This window comes from Triticum aestivum, chromosome 7D (genome assembly GCF_018294505.1).
Source record: "Triticum aestivum cultivar Chinese Spring chromosome 7D, IWGSC CS RefSeq v2.1, whole genome shotgun sequence".
Lineage (NCBI taxonomy): Eukaryota > Viridiplantae > Streptophyta > Magnoliopsida > Poales > Poaceae > Triticum > Triticum aestivum.
In genome coordinates this window covers 254,211,851-254,225,656 of record NC_057814.1, presented here as the reverse complement: position 1 = coordinate 254,225,656, position 13,806 = coordinate 254,211,851, and the positions used below count along the sequence as shown (strand labels likewise).

General features: G+C 47.9%; 1 protein-coding gene and 1 long non-coding RNA gene across 4 annotated transcripts; one reads left to right on the top strand and one right to left on the bottom strand.

Moving 5' to 3' along the window:
• Positions 1-467: 467 nt before the first annotated feature.
• On the bottom strand, positions 468-7,970 carry LOC123165284 (uncharacterized). The gene is made up of 3 exons (XR_006482907.1): positions 7,775-7,970; positions 1,277-1,446; positions 468-1,107 (listed from the first exon to the last, which is right to left on the bottom strand). It is a non-coding gene; the product is annotated as an uncharacterized lncRNA (long non-coding RNA).
• LOC123165283 (PHD finger protein rhinoceros) lies at positions 2,981-8,913 on the top strand. 3 transcript variants are annotated; one of them, XM_044582913.1, is made up of 6 exons: positions 2,981-3,632; positions 4,672-5,290; positions 5,387-5,647; positions 5,874-6,152; positions 6,766-6,857; positions 7,803-8,913. In XM_044582913.1, exons 2-6 carry the CDS (start codon positions 4,697-4,699, stop codon positions 8,680-8,682), a joined length of 2,106 nt encoding a protein of 701 aa, XP_044438848.1. In that variant the 5' UTR covers positions 2,981-3,632; positions 4,672-4,696; the 3' UTR covers positions 8,683-8,913. The 3 variants fall into 3 exon arrangements, with proteins under 3 accessions (XP_044438848.1, XP_044438845.1, XP_044438847.1); XM_044582910.1 differs by having other exon boundaries at positions 4,672-5,647; XM_044582912.1 differs by lacking the exon at positions 2,981-3,632 and having other exon boundaries at positions 3,693-5,647.
• The last annotated feature ends 4,893 nt before the right edge of the window (positions 8,914-13,806 follow it).

Here is a 13,806-nt window from a genome sequence, read left to right as displayed (position 1 = left end):
CGGCGCGAGAAGGGGAGAGTGAGTTTTACTTTTTTACTCCCTTAACGGTTTTAGGGGATCGGCTAGGTCCGCCGTAAGGGAGTAAACTGAAAATTTTACTCCCTTATGGCCTTTTAGGGGGTCGGTTAGAAATGCACTTAGATCATAAACTCCACCTCTATAGATTCTCTAAAAAGTTCCAGCGCGAATTTTAGTACAAAAATCTAACGATGAAGGACTCGACTAAGACTTCCTTAAATTCAGTTGACTGAGTTTTAGCGCATCCGTATATATGTTTGGTGTTGTAGATGTTGATACTTTTCAACAAAAATTTGATCAAACTTTGCAAAGTTTGATTTGACACAAATCTATTATGCAGAGTAAAAAGTACCCGAGGAAGTACTATTCAGAAGAACTGTTCCACGCCAAAATTCACGGAGGTCCTACTGCCCCGGCTGTGCTGTACACTTGCCAGGATACAGCCACCTCTAAAAAGGATTTGGCGACCAACAGAAGTACTTATTTCATGTGAAGCCAATAAGTTCAAAGAGGGAATATAGCGGTACAGGTACATCTGCGCCTCTGCATTTCACGTTCAGACAGAAAAAACGGAAAGCCGCAGCAGGAACAGTTATCATGCGGCCATGCATCATGGGACGGAAAAGATTGGGCTACTCTGTCTGCAACTCCGCATGGCCCATATGTTTGCAGATGACACTGTGGTCACCGGGAAGAAACCATATGCCCCCACACACATGTGAGATGTACAGCGGTGTAGCGCGATCTAAGTCCAGTGATGAGTGTGCCCAGGCCCAGCTGCCGACTGACCATGGGGCCGACGCAGGAATTTCGTAAGATCTACCAGTACACAGATCCGTGCGTGCAGCTCTCTTGTAGTTGTAGGAATTTCGTACTCCGTGATAGTCACGATAATTTTGCAGTGGTAATCACCGAGTGATTCCATTGGCCTCGGTTGCCATGGCACAAGTGAAGAAACTATTCCCACAGATCAGATAAATCTGGGCATCGTTGTCTCCAGCACGGTGATGCTGATTTGTCATCCTGTGAGATGGGCCGGCCATGAAGCTCTTCTGGTCTGCCCACGTTGGCGCCGACATCCTGTGCAACCTGCCACATGCGTATGTATGAACACACACCGCTGTTCCAAGAAAAAGAAACGGAATGGTACTACTAGTACAAGAAAGGATTTATTACAGGAAAATGCTTCCAAGAATAAATTGGTTTTTATTCAGATGAGGAATAGGCGAGTGGAGGCTGAGACAAAGCACATGCTCACCTCTGTGATGATCTGGATGCACCTGCACCTGCATGCATGCATCGGCTTCGGCCAGTTGACAGTGAGCACATCTCATCTGACTCCACGTTTATTATTACTTGGCTTGCCACGTCTCAATATATCATCCTCCCCGCCATGGGTACCTGCATCTGCATGGACCATAATGTTTCCTGCAAATTTTTCACATGCGGTGATTAACTTTCTCTGTCCAGGGTTCTATTGTGGTGCATGCTCTTGTATGCAATTTTGTCTATACGTGGTAATTAGCTCCGGAGGATCATCGTGATTAGGTATTGCACATTTGAATCAATCATCAGGCACTTAATTAGATAAACCGACGTGCTACATGTAAGCAAATTTGGAGAGTCAGTGTTGCCTTGCAGATTTAGCAAATCCCTAGATTAGATTAATGGAATGGAACACTAATTCACGTACACGTAGTAGTATGTCCAGCAGCTTGTCCTGGGAACTACCAGTACAAGAACTACTACTGGTGCACCGTGGGAGCTGATTCAACCGAGGCCACCATTTTGTTTCTTGGAGCACTTGGGTTCAGTATCACACGTTTTCATTTCCAATTACGAGGAGAAAAGTGGAGTTTGTTCCTTACTTTTCAAGTAAGCCAGCACTGTAAACATCTAGTCAGTGAGTTAGTACTACTAGTAAGTTTGAACTGGTATCCAACACATCAGCATGCATGGATTTTAGCTGTAGTTTGGACGATGCACATAGACATGCATAAAAATAGTCTGGCAACTGGTTTACCAACCGGCAGTGCATATGCGTATGCATATTATACAGTGGTTACGAGATCCCTATCAGTTAGTACTGTCATCGAGGCAGCGAGTGCATTATTATTCCAAACGCTGACCGAAATGCAGATGCATGGGGGCAACTCTGTCCGTCTTCTGTATCATGCCTTGCATTATGCAGCTGTGCAGAATCTACAGAAATATTCCTGATCCGTTAAAAATGATGGATTTTGTTTTTCCTATAACATGGATAATGAAGGGCATGCGCACTCGCAGTCAGAGTCAATGCGTTTGTACGTTTAGAAGTACGGTGCTAATAGTGGATTGGTGGTTTGGTTTCTAAAGTCAAACCAGTGTAAAGTGTCGGCAATGAATCCAATCAAGTTGGTTGTGCAGACGCCGTTGAGCCGTTGACCAAACCAAATTTAACTGCCGCTAGCACGCGTACTTGTACTGAGCTACTAGTACTACTACTCGTTCCTTTCCGGTTTATAGGGCTTATCTCAAAATCTTAGTTTTTCCATTTTATAAAGCTTAATTTGATTGTTTCCCATCACAATTTCAGATTTCAAAATGCATTAAATAATTGCATGCAAGTATTAAGAAAAAAATTGACCAATGCATGTACTTTATGCTTGCATGCATTGTAATTAATACATTGGTAAACATAAACTTTTGAGGAAAACAAAAGCATTAATTAGGTGCTTTTGCAAATTACAAAAAGTATTCCACTACTCACCATCTATCTTGGTTGGTGAGATTTTTTAATTGAGGCATATAAATCAAAAAGGAGGGAGTATTATGTAAGAAACGAGGAGGAGGACGCAAAAATTGTCTTACATTGTCCAAGGAAGTGGAACAAATAGAGCTCTTGAAAGACTTGTTGGGGAGTAGCGTTGCCTCCATGCTCCGCATGCGCGTGCGCCTTCTTGTAAATGTCACGCTGCTCGTAATTCACACATCTCATGAAAAGCGCGTGAAAGTTTCTCGAGCCGCTGGTGTCGTAACAACGGAAAATATTTTTACCCATGCACGTAGAGCTTGTCCTGGGAACTCGGTTTGCACCATCCCATGGAAAGGAAAGCGACGCCCCACCTTAACCACACCCACTGACTGACTCCCCGGTCCCAGCATGGCTACGATACGATCTCCTAGACACACAGCCCTTTTGCACGCCAGCCACAGTACTGCTCCCTCTTTCTCTGTGCCTGCTGCCGCTGCCGCTACTGCTCGCAGCCGGCGTGCGCGCGCAGGCTCAGCTCGAAGAAGTCGCCGCCTTCTCTCCCCTCCTCCTCACATTTTAGAGGGAGAGAGAGAGAGGCAGAAGCGCCATTTCCTCTCTTGGCACAGCCGCGCGCGCGAGGACCAACGAGCGGGGATTCTTGGATGCGACAAGCCGAGCGAGCGAGCGGGCTTCCCTGATCAGAGCAGGCCGCCTCCCTCGCTCCTCTCTCCCATAGCCATAGGAGGGAGGACCGCAGGCACAAGAGGAATCAGTCAGTCGTCTTCTCCGCCGCGCCTTCCTTCACGAGAAGAAGAGCTCCCCAAGGAAGGAGGAAAGGAGAAGGGAGGCCTCACGGGATTCATCAGGCTTCGCTCAAGAGGTATGTGCGTGTGTCAACATGTCTTCTCTTCCTCTTCCTCGCCTCTTTCTTTCTGTTCTTCTCCAGAGCAGGATTTATTTATGTAGTATATCATCTTCTTGTTTTGCTTCCATCTTTGCCTTTTTTCACTTGTTCCTCCCTCAAGATTTGCTTATGGGTGATTGCCTAGCAAGCCGTAGAGAGAGAGAGAGAGAGAGAGAGAGAGAGAGAGAGAGAGACCGCTTCTCTTTAACTCGATTCTGGGACATCACATCACACAGCATTTGCCATGTGCTGTTACTCCTATGCAGCTCCATCACTGGCTGCCAAGTCTCAGCATAACCACTTGTTCTGCTCAAGATTCGCTGCTTCACCCTGTCCTTTTTACCCCTGTTTGTTTATAATATGCAGTTCTAGGATGGGAGATAGGGCCGCTTTGACTGTGTTGCTGGATCTGCTCATTTATGCTCCTGTTTATCTTCCCACTACCACTGAATCGAATCAATCAATCAAACCCCTTCCTTAAAACACCACCGTCCCTACTCTCCATCCAGCCCTCAGCCCTTGCAGCAATAGCTGCTGCCATTTATGTGTTGCTTTACTTCCTTTCAGCTAGTACTAGTACTAGTAATGTTGGGTGGGTAGGCATAGGTACACCAATCTTCCCATTATTCCTCAACTTGAATTGCTCTGTGCTTTCCTGGTTCAGCAAACGGCACTGCATGCTTATATACTGTACTTCACTATCCTTCCTGTGTTTTCTACTGGCCACTGGGTACAGTACTTGTGTATTCATTGTGAGCCTATAAAGGATTTGCGGTACACACTTGTTAGTACTAGTAGTTTGGATTAAGCTATCTACAAAGCTGGAACCTTTATTGCATTTGGTAGTTGGAGAGATCCTTCTTTCCCTTTTGGTAGGATATATAACCCAGGTTGTCTACCAGTGACTTATCACCATTTGCTCGCTTTTCAGTCCCACTTCTCTCCAGTCATCCATGTTTTTTTTTTATCTCAATACAATGATCGCCGTTTCTGAATTGTGCTGAATAATGTGCAGCTGATGTGCTTTGGGAGCTACGGCAATGGCTTCGCTTGTGCCCGGGGTCCTCCTCAAGCTCCTTCAGCACATGAACAGCGACGTCAAAGTCGCGGGCGAGCACCGGTCGTCCCTTCTTCAGGTCGTCAGCATTGTTCCGGCGCTTGCTGGCAGCGATCTCTTCACCAACCAGGGGTTCTACCTCAAGGTGTCTGATTCCTCGCACGCGACCTACGTTTCCCTGCCGGAGGACCAGCATGACCTCATATTGAGCGACACAATTCAGCTGGGGCAGTTCATCCATGTAGACCGTCTTGAGGCCGCCACCCCGGTGCCTATCTTGAGGGGAGTCAGGCCGGTTCCAGGCCGACATGCGTGCGTCGGCACTCCCGAAGACCTTGTCATGACTAGTTCCTCCAAGTTTCTTGGCGAAAAAAAGGCACAACCACCCGCCAACGGTTCCAAGGATGCAGGGGCCTTGTCACTGGAGAAAGAGCAGAGCAAGTTGGAGAAACTAAATGCTTCTGTGAAGAACAACGGGACAGAAACCAAGAAACCGCAGCTGACCAAGTCGAATTCTTCGCTTTCGAAGCAAGCGCTGGCCAGTCTTTTCGACAAGAAGGAAGTGGTTAGCTCAAAGGTGAAGTCAAACAATCCTAGGTCGACACCTTCATCTCCTACCAGCGTACATTCTCTACCTGCATCATTTGAAAGATTCTCAAATGGCATGAAGCAGAGAACAAAAGTGAAAGGAGCAGACAAGTCATCACCATCAAAGTTATCCTTGTTAGAAAAAGCAGCTTCTGTGTTGAAGGTTACTACAGCAGGGAGGAAGTCCTCTGCAGGCAACTCCCTTAGTAACACTCTGTTAAGTCTTGAATCGGGACCAAAGGCGTTGAGAAGAAGCTGGGAAGGGAAGGCAGATGCAAACGTCAAGGCCAATTCAGATTCAAAGGGAGCCAAAGCTGACAGGAAGTCTGAGATTAGAAGCACATCGGTATGCTGACTATGCTTGTCGTTTATATTGGTAAATGCGTGTCACGTTCAATTTGTGCCTAGTGTTCTAGTGATAGAGGATCTAGGAAACTATCTTCTGAACATCTTGGTCACCTTCTAAGAATGGTTTAGGTCACACCAATGCTTGAACTTGCCATTATTCATTTTAGTGCCCATCTCCATGCAGTATTCAGAATGACTAAGCACTATTAGTTGTTTTGTGACAGACTCCTAGACGAAGACCGCCACCACCAGCAGATGAGAAGCCCTCACACAAGGATGATACTAAGATTCTGACTCCTCCAAGGAAGAGCACAGCAAGTGCTCCATCAGATGATTCTGACCGACCGGTGAATAAGCATCTTTCTCCTATAAGAAGGACATCTGGGGTTTTAAGTAACACCAACATTACAAATTTAGTGAAGATTGCTGCAAATAGCAAAAAATTGACGGACGCGAGCACTTCATGGACGGCACTTCCTCCATCACTTGCTAAATTAGGAAAGGTACGGATAGCTCATTCACATGATCACTAACTGTTAATACTCGTCTAGCATTTCTAACTTTCTGGCACCTTGAGCATGCTGTTTTTTTATGGCTATCTACTGAATAAATAAATCCACAATCAACGTTTTTCAACTGATGTGTGGATATACGAATATATTCGCTTCTTTTTCTATTTACAAACCGAGGTCTTATCTTGCTGTTGCTGTAAATATTTTCATTTCATTTAAGCCACGGAATGATGCAAATATGGAACTGCCTGCTAGCAATGTACTCCCTTCATTCACAAATACTCCCTCCGTCCCATAATGTAAGACGTTTTTTGACACTACACTAGTGTCAAAAAACGTCCTATATTATGGGACGGAGGGAGTATAAGATATTTTAACATTTTTTCTGAATTGGATATATATTGACACGTTTTAGTGTGTTTGTTCACTCATTTCAGTTCGTATGTAGTCCATATTGAAATATCTAAAACATCTTATACTATTTGTGAATGGAGGGAGTACCATTTTTTGCCAAGGGGGTGATAAGATAACAGTTTGGCATGTGGTGGTTAAATGCTTTATGTTACGTACTTGTTCTTCATGATTTTACTATATTTTGTTACAGGAGCTTCTCAAATACAGGGATGCCGCACAAATGGCTGCGGTTGAAGCCATGCAAGAAGCTTCTGCTGCAGAGAGCTTACTTCGATGTTTAAGGTAATTTTTATCCTCTCACTACATAGTTTATTTTTAGTGAGGACATATATAATTAACAACAATTCATGACATTGCTGTGTCAATTGCCTTCAAGAGTCTAATATTCAATGACCTTGAATAGCCCATCTTTTTCTAGCTGTTCCATTCCTCTTTCTCTGACAGTACCTCGATACTTCTTATTTTCAAATGCATCTTTAGTTTATAGGCTGGCAACTATGTTACCTCTTATTGAGTCGATATCGACAAGATGTTAGAAAGTCCTTAGATGTACTGAACAAGACTTGCTTAAAAATCAAGAAATGAATTCTTCCAGTACAATGTACAATCACCATATGCAATTATATCCAACTTTACTAATTACTATATTACTCCTTAAGTTATGCTTTGAGAATGCAACATGAAACAGTTTTGTAGATAGCATCCAAATTTCACATGGCTTCTAACCGTTGACAGCCTTGATAGTTGATACTCCACATCTGTCTGAGGTACACCTCACATGGTTCCGAAAATAATTCACACGTTGCAAATGTCTTGGCACTAGCTGGCTTGGATGTGGCAATGATGCCATCAACCATCTTGGCTGGCTCCCTCTCCTTTTGACCCATACACGGACTTGTGATTATTTCTGCACATGTTTGGAGCTTACACTCCACATGTTCTTGTCGCAGAAAGCTAAGGATGTGCCAGTGTTCATCTTCACACAGTGTGTGTGCTGATTCTTGTTCAGAAGTACATCCTACTTGTACTTGCCGCTCTAATGTGTCCTCTAGAAATATTAATTGTTATAAAAGCAAATGCATTGTATTTTCTTTTACCTCCAGCTCTGCTTACGTAAGAGTTTTACAGTAACACCAACATTACAATTCATCAAAATGTGAACTAGTAGGAGTACATTGATGCAGTAAGAACTTAATTACCTTCACTGTTGTTTGTTGGTCTGAGCAGCTCGTATGCCGAGGTGAGCTCGACGGCAGAGGAGCAGAACCCGCAGCTTGCCGTGGAGCAGTTCCTCGCTCTGCACTCAGCCATGTCGCGTGCCACCGTCGTCGCTGACTCGCTTGCCAAGGCTGCCGCAGCGACCTCTACAGCGACTTCACCGGACCAGTCAACAGCGGGCGAAGCCGCGAGCATCGACGAGGAATCCCTTGCCGTTGCAGCGGAGCGCCGCCGCCGCGCAGCATCCTGGGTGGGCGCCGGTCTCGCCACTGACCTCTCCGCCTTCTCCCTCTACAACCTCAGGCCGGCCCCCGCCAACACGTCCTCGCCGCTGGCCGTCGTGCTCGTCGACGAGTCGGTGAAGCCGGCCGCGACCACGAAGGCATCGCCACCAGCGAAGTCGCGGCTGTCGCCCGCGAAGGGGAAGGGGAGGCCGGTCCATGTCGTGGCGGCGGCGGCGGCGACGGCCGCCCCTCCGCCGGAGTGGGAGAGGGGAGGCGGCGCGGAGGAGAGGGGCGAGCTCGCGAGGCGGCTCGGTGAGGAGGCAAGGCGGTGGTTCCTGGAGTTCGTAGAGCGGTTCCTTGACGCCGACGTGGCGGCAGCTGCGCCATGGGACCGCGACCGTGCGGCCAGGATGCTCCCGCAGCTGAAGCGCGTCAACGACTGGCTCAGCGAGATCGGGAACCCGCCCCCGGTGGAACCTCCGCCCCACGACGCGGGCGACGAGGAGGTCGGCGCCGCAGCGCCCGCCACTGCATCCAACGGTGTGCCCGAGCAGACGATAGAACGGCTGAGGAAGAAGATCTACGAGTACCTCCTCACCAACGTCGACTCGGCCGCCGCCGTGCTCGGCGAGACGTCGCCGGCGGCAATCGGGAGGAAGGGGTGACCTGGGCTGTGTACATTTCGTGGTGGCACTAAGGAGGTTTCGTTGGGCCGGGCTTTTTGGAAGCTAAGTTATTTTTCGTTGGGGCAAGAAGTGTGACCCACTTTTTCTCAAAGAAAAATATCTGGCCCATTTTATTGCGATTTTTTTATATCTTTGCCTTTTTGTTTTTAAAAGTACACAAGAGAAAAAAAAAGTGGAGAAAGTGGTGGTAAATGGCAAGGTGTTTTTTCATTCGTGAAGGCAGATGAACGTTTGTGTCATGAAAATAGTGGCTTGCTCGATCTCAGAAATCTAGATATTTTTGAAATTGTTCTAAAAGAAACATGTTTTCTAGAACACAATACAGACACAGGCGCTCATATATGCACACGTACACTCACCCCTACGAACACACACTACCTCTATAAGCACCTCCGAGAGAATGAGCTGACATATAATCTTGAGATCCTAAAATAAATCAAGAAAAATGCGAGCACCAGGAATTGAACCCTGGCGGGCTGGGATACCACTGTGTTGAGAATCGTAGCATAATTTTAAAATTTTCCTACGTTCACCAAGATGCATCTATGGAGTGTACTAGCAACGAGGGGAAGGGAGTGCATCTACATACCCTTGTAGATCGCGAGCGGAAGCGTTCCAATGAACGTGGATGACGGAGTCGTACTCGCCGTGATCCAAATCACCGATGACCGAGTGCCGAACGGACGGCACCTCCGCGTTCAACACACGTACAGTGCAGCGACGTCTCCTCCTTCTTGATCCAGCAAGGGGGAATGAGAGGTTGATGGAGATCCAGCAGCACGACGGCGTGGTGGTGGATGTAGCGGGTCTCGTGCAGGGCTTCGCCGAGCTTCTACGAGAGAGAGAGAGAGAGAGAGGTGTTGCAGGGGAGGAGGGAGGCGCCCAAGGCTGTTGTGTGCTGCCCTCCCTCCCCCCCTTTATATAGGACCCCTGGGGGCGCCGGCCCTGGAGATCAGATCCAAGGGGGGGCGGCGGCCAAGTGGGGGGGAAGGGGTGCCTTGCCCCCCAAGGCAAGGGGGAACTCCCCCCTAGGGTTCCCAACCCTAGGCGCATGGGGGGAGGCCCAAGGGGGGCGCCCCAGCCCACTAGGGGCTGGTTCCCTTCCACTTTCAGCCCACGGGGCCCTCCGGGACAGGTGGCCCCACCCGGTGGACCCCCGGGACCCTTCCGGTGGTCCCGGTACAATACCGATAACCCCCGAAACTTTCCCGGTGGCCGAAACTGGACTTCCTATATATAATTCTTCACCTCCGGACCATTCCGGAACCTCTCGTGACGTCCGGGATCTCATCCGGGACTCCGAACAACTTTCGGGTTTCCGCATACATATATCTCTACAACCCTAGCGTCACCAGACCTTAAGTGTGTAGACCCTACGGGTTCGGGAGACATGCAGACATGACCGAGACGCCTCTCCGGTCAATAACCAACAGCGGGATCTGGATACCCATGTTGGCTCCCACATGTTCCACGATGATCTCATCGGATGAACCACGGTGTCGAGGATTCAATCAATCCGTATGCAATTCCCTTTGTCAATCGGTATGTTACTTGCCCGAGATTCGATCGTCGGTATCCCAATACCTAGTTCAATCTCGTTACCGGCAAGTCTCTTTACTCGTACCGCAATGCATGATCCCGTGACTAACGCCTTAGTCACATTGAGCTCATTATGATGATGCATTACCGAGTGGGCCCAGAGATACCTCTCCGTTTACACGGAGTGACGAATCCCAGTCTCGATCCGTGCCAACCCAACAGACACTTTCGGAGATACCCGTAATGCACCTTTATAGTCACCCAGTTACGTTGTGACGTTTGGCACACCCAAAGCACTCCTACGGTATCCGGGAGTTGCACGATCTCATGGTCTAAGGAAAAGATACTTGACATTGGAAAAGCTCTAGCAAACGAAACTACACGATCTTTTATGCTATGCTTAAGTTGGGTCTTGTCCATCACATCATTCTCCTAATGATGTGATCCCGTTATCAATGACATCCTATGTCCATAGTCAGGAAACCATGACTATCTGTTGATCAACGAGCTAGTCAACTAGAGGCTTACTAGGGACAGGTTGTGGTCTATGTATTCACACATGTATTACGATTTCCGGACAATACAATTATAGCATGAATAAAAGACTATTATCATGAACACAGAAATATAATAATAACCATTTATTATTGCCTCTAGGGCATATTTCCAACAGATCGTATCTTCTATACGACTCATGCTCGACCTTTCGGTCCTCCGTGTTCCGAGGCCATGTCTGTACATTCTAGGCTCGTCAAGTCAACCTAAGTGTATTGCGTGTGTTCCGAGGCCATGTCTGTACATGCTAGGCTCGTCAACACCCGTTGTATTCGAACGTTAGAATCTATCACACCCGATCATCACGTGGTGCTTCGAAACAACGAACCTTCGCAACGGTGCACAGTTAGGGTGAACACTTTCTTGAAATTATTATAAGGGATCATCTTACTTACTACCGTCGTTCTAAGCAAATAAGATGCAAAAACATGATAAACATCACATGCAATCAAATAGTGACATGATATGGCCAATATCATCATGCTCCTTTGATCTCCATCTTCGGGGCACCATGATCATCTTCGTCACCGGCATGACACCATGATCTCCATCATCATGATCTCCATCATTGTGTCTTCATGAAGTCGTCACGCCAACGATTACTTCTACTTCTATGGCTAACCGTTTAGCAACAAAGTAAAGTAATTTACATGGCGTTATTCAATGACACGCAGGTCATGCAAAATAATAAAGACAACTCCTATGGCTCCTGCCGGTTGTCATACTCATCGACATGCAAGTCGTGATTCCTATTACAAGAATATGATCAATCTCATACATCACATATATCATTCATCACATCTTCTGGCCATATCACATCACATAGCACTTGTTGCAAAAACAAGTTAGACGTCCTCTAATTGTTGTTGCAAGTTTTTACGTGGTTTGTAGGTTTCTAGCAAGAACGTTTTCTTACCTACGTATGACCACAACGTGATTTGCCAATTTCTATTTACCCTTCATAAGGACCCTTTTCATCGAATCCGTTCCGACTAAAGTAGGAGAGACAGACACCCGCTAGCCACCTTATGCAACTAGTGCATGTCAGTCGGTGGAACCTGTCTCACGTAAGCGTACGTGTAAGGTTGGTCCGGGCCGCTTCATCCTACAATGCCGCCGAAACAAGAAACGACTAGTAGCGGCAAGAAGAATTGGCAACATCAACGCCCACAACTTCTTTGTGTTCTACTCGTGCATAGTAACTACGCATAGGCCTGGCTCATGATGCCACTGTTGGGAATCGTAGCATAATTTAAAATTTTCCTACGCTCACCAAGATGCATCTATGGAGTCTACTAGCAACGAGGGGAAAGGAGTGGATCTACATACCCTTGTAGATCACGAGCGGAAGCGTTCCAATGAACGTGGATGACGGAGTCGTACTCGCCGTGATCCAAATCACCGATGACCGAGTGCCGAACGGACGGCACCTCCGCGTTCAACACACGTACGGTGCAGCGACGTCTCCTCCTTCTTGATCCAGCAAGGGGGAAGGAGAGGTTGATGGAGATCCAACAGCACGACGGCGTGGTGGTGGATGTAGCGGGTCTCCGGCAGGGCTTCGCCGAGCTTCTGCGAGAGAGAGAGAGGTGTTGCAGGGGAGGAGGGAGGCGCCCAAGGCTGTAGGTTGCTGCCCTCCCTCCCCCCCTTTATATAGGCCCCCTGGGGGGTGCCGGCCCAGGGAGATGGGATCTCCAAGGGGGGCGGCGGCCAAAGGGGGGGAAGGGGTGCCTTGCCCCCCAAGGCAAGGGGGAAGCTCCCCCGCCCTAGGGTTCCCAACCCTAGGCGCATGGGGGGAGGCCCAAGGGGGGCGCCCCAGCCCACTAAGGGCTGGTTCCCTTCCACTTTCAGCCCACGGGGCCCTCCGGGATAGGTGGCCCCACCCGGTGGACCCCCGGGACCCTTCCGGTGGTCCCGGTACAATACCGGTAACCCCCGAAACTTTCCCGGTGGCCGAAACTGGACTTCCTATATATAATTCTTCACCTCCGGACCATTCCGGAACCTCTCGTGACGTCCGGGATCTCATCCGGGACTCCGAACAACTTTCGGGTTTCCGCATACATATATCTCTACAACCCTAGCGTCACCGGACCTTAAGTGTGTAGACCCTACGGGTTCGGGAGACATGCAGACATGACCGAGACGCCTCTCCGGTCAATAACCAACAGCGGGATCTGGATACCCATGTTGGCTCCCACATGTTCCACGATGATCTCATCGAATGAACCACGGTGTCGAGGATTCAATCAATCCGTATGCAATTCCCTTTGTCAATCGGTATGTTACTTGCCCGAGATTCGATCGTCGGTATCCCAATACCTTGTTCAATCTCGTTACCGGCAAGTCTCTTTACTCGTACCGCAATGCATGATCCCGTGACTAACGCCTTAGTCACATTGAGCTCATTATGATGATGCATTACCGAGTGGGCCCAGAGATACCTCTCCGTCACACGGAGTGACAAATCCCAGTCTCGATCCGTGCCAACCCAACAGACACTTTCGGAGATACCCGTAGTGCACCTTTATAGTCACCCAGTTACGTTGTGACGTTTGGCACACCCAAAGCACTCCTACGGTATCCGGGAGTTGCACGATCTCATGGTCTAAGGAAAAGATACTTGACATTGGAAAAGCTCTAGCAAACGAAACTACACGATCTTATGCTTAGGATTGGGTCTTGTCCATCACATCATTCTCCTAATGATGTGATCCCGTTATCAATGACATCCAATGTCCATAGTCAGGAAACCATGACTATCTGTTGATCAACGAGCTAGTCAACTAGAGGCTTACTAGGGACAGGTTGTGGTCTATGTATTCACACATGTATTACGATTTCCGGACAATACAATTATAGCATGAATAATAGACAATTACCATGAACAAAGAAATATAATAATAACCATTTATTATTGCCTCTAGGGCATATTTCCAACAGTCTCCCACTTGCACTAGAGTCAATAATCTAGTTACATTGTGATGAATCGAACACCCATTGCGTCCT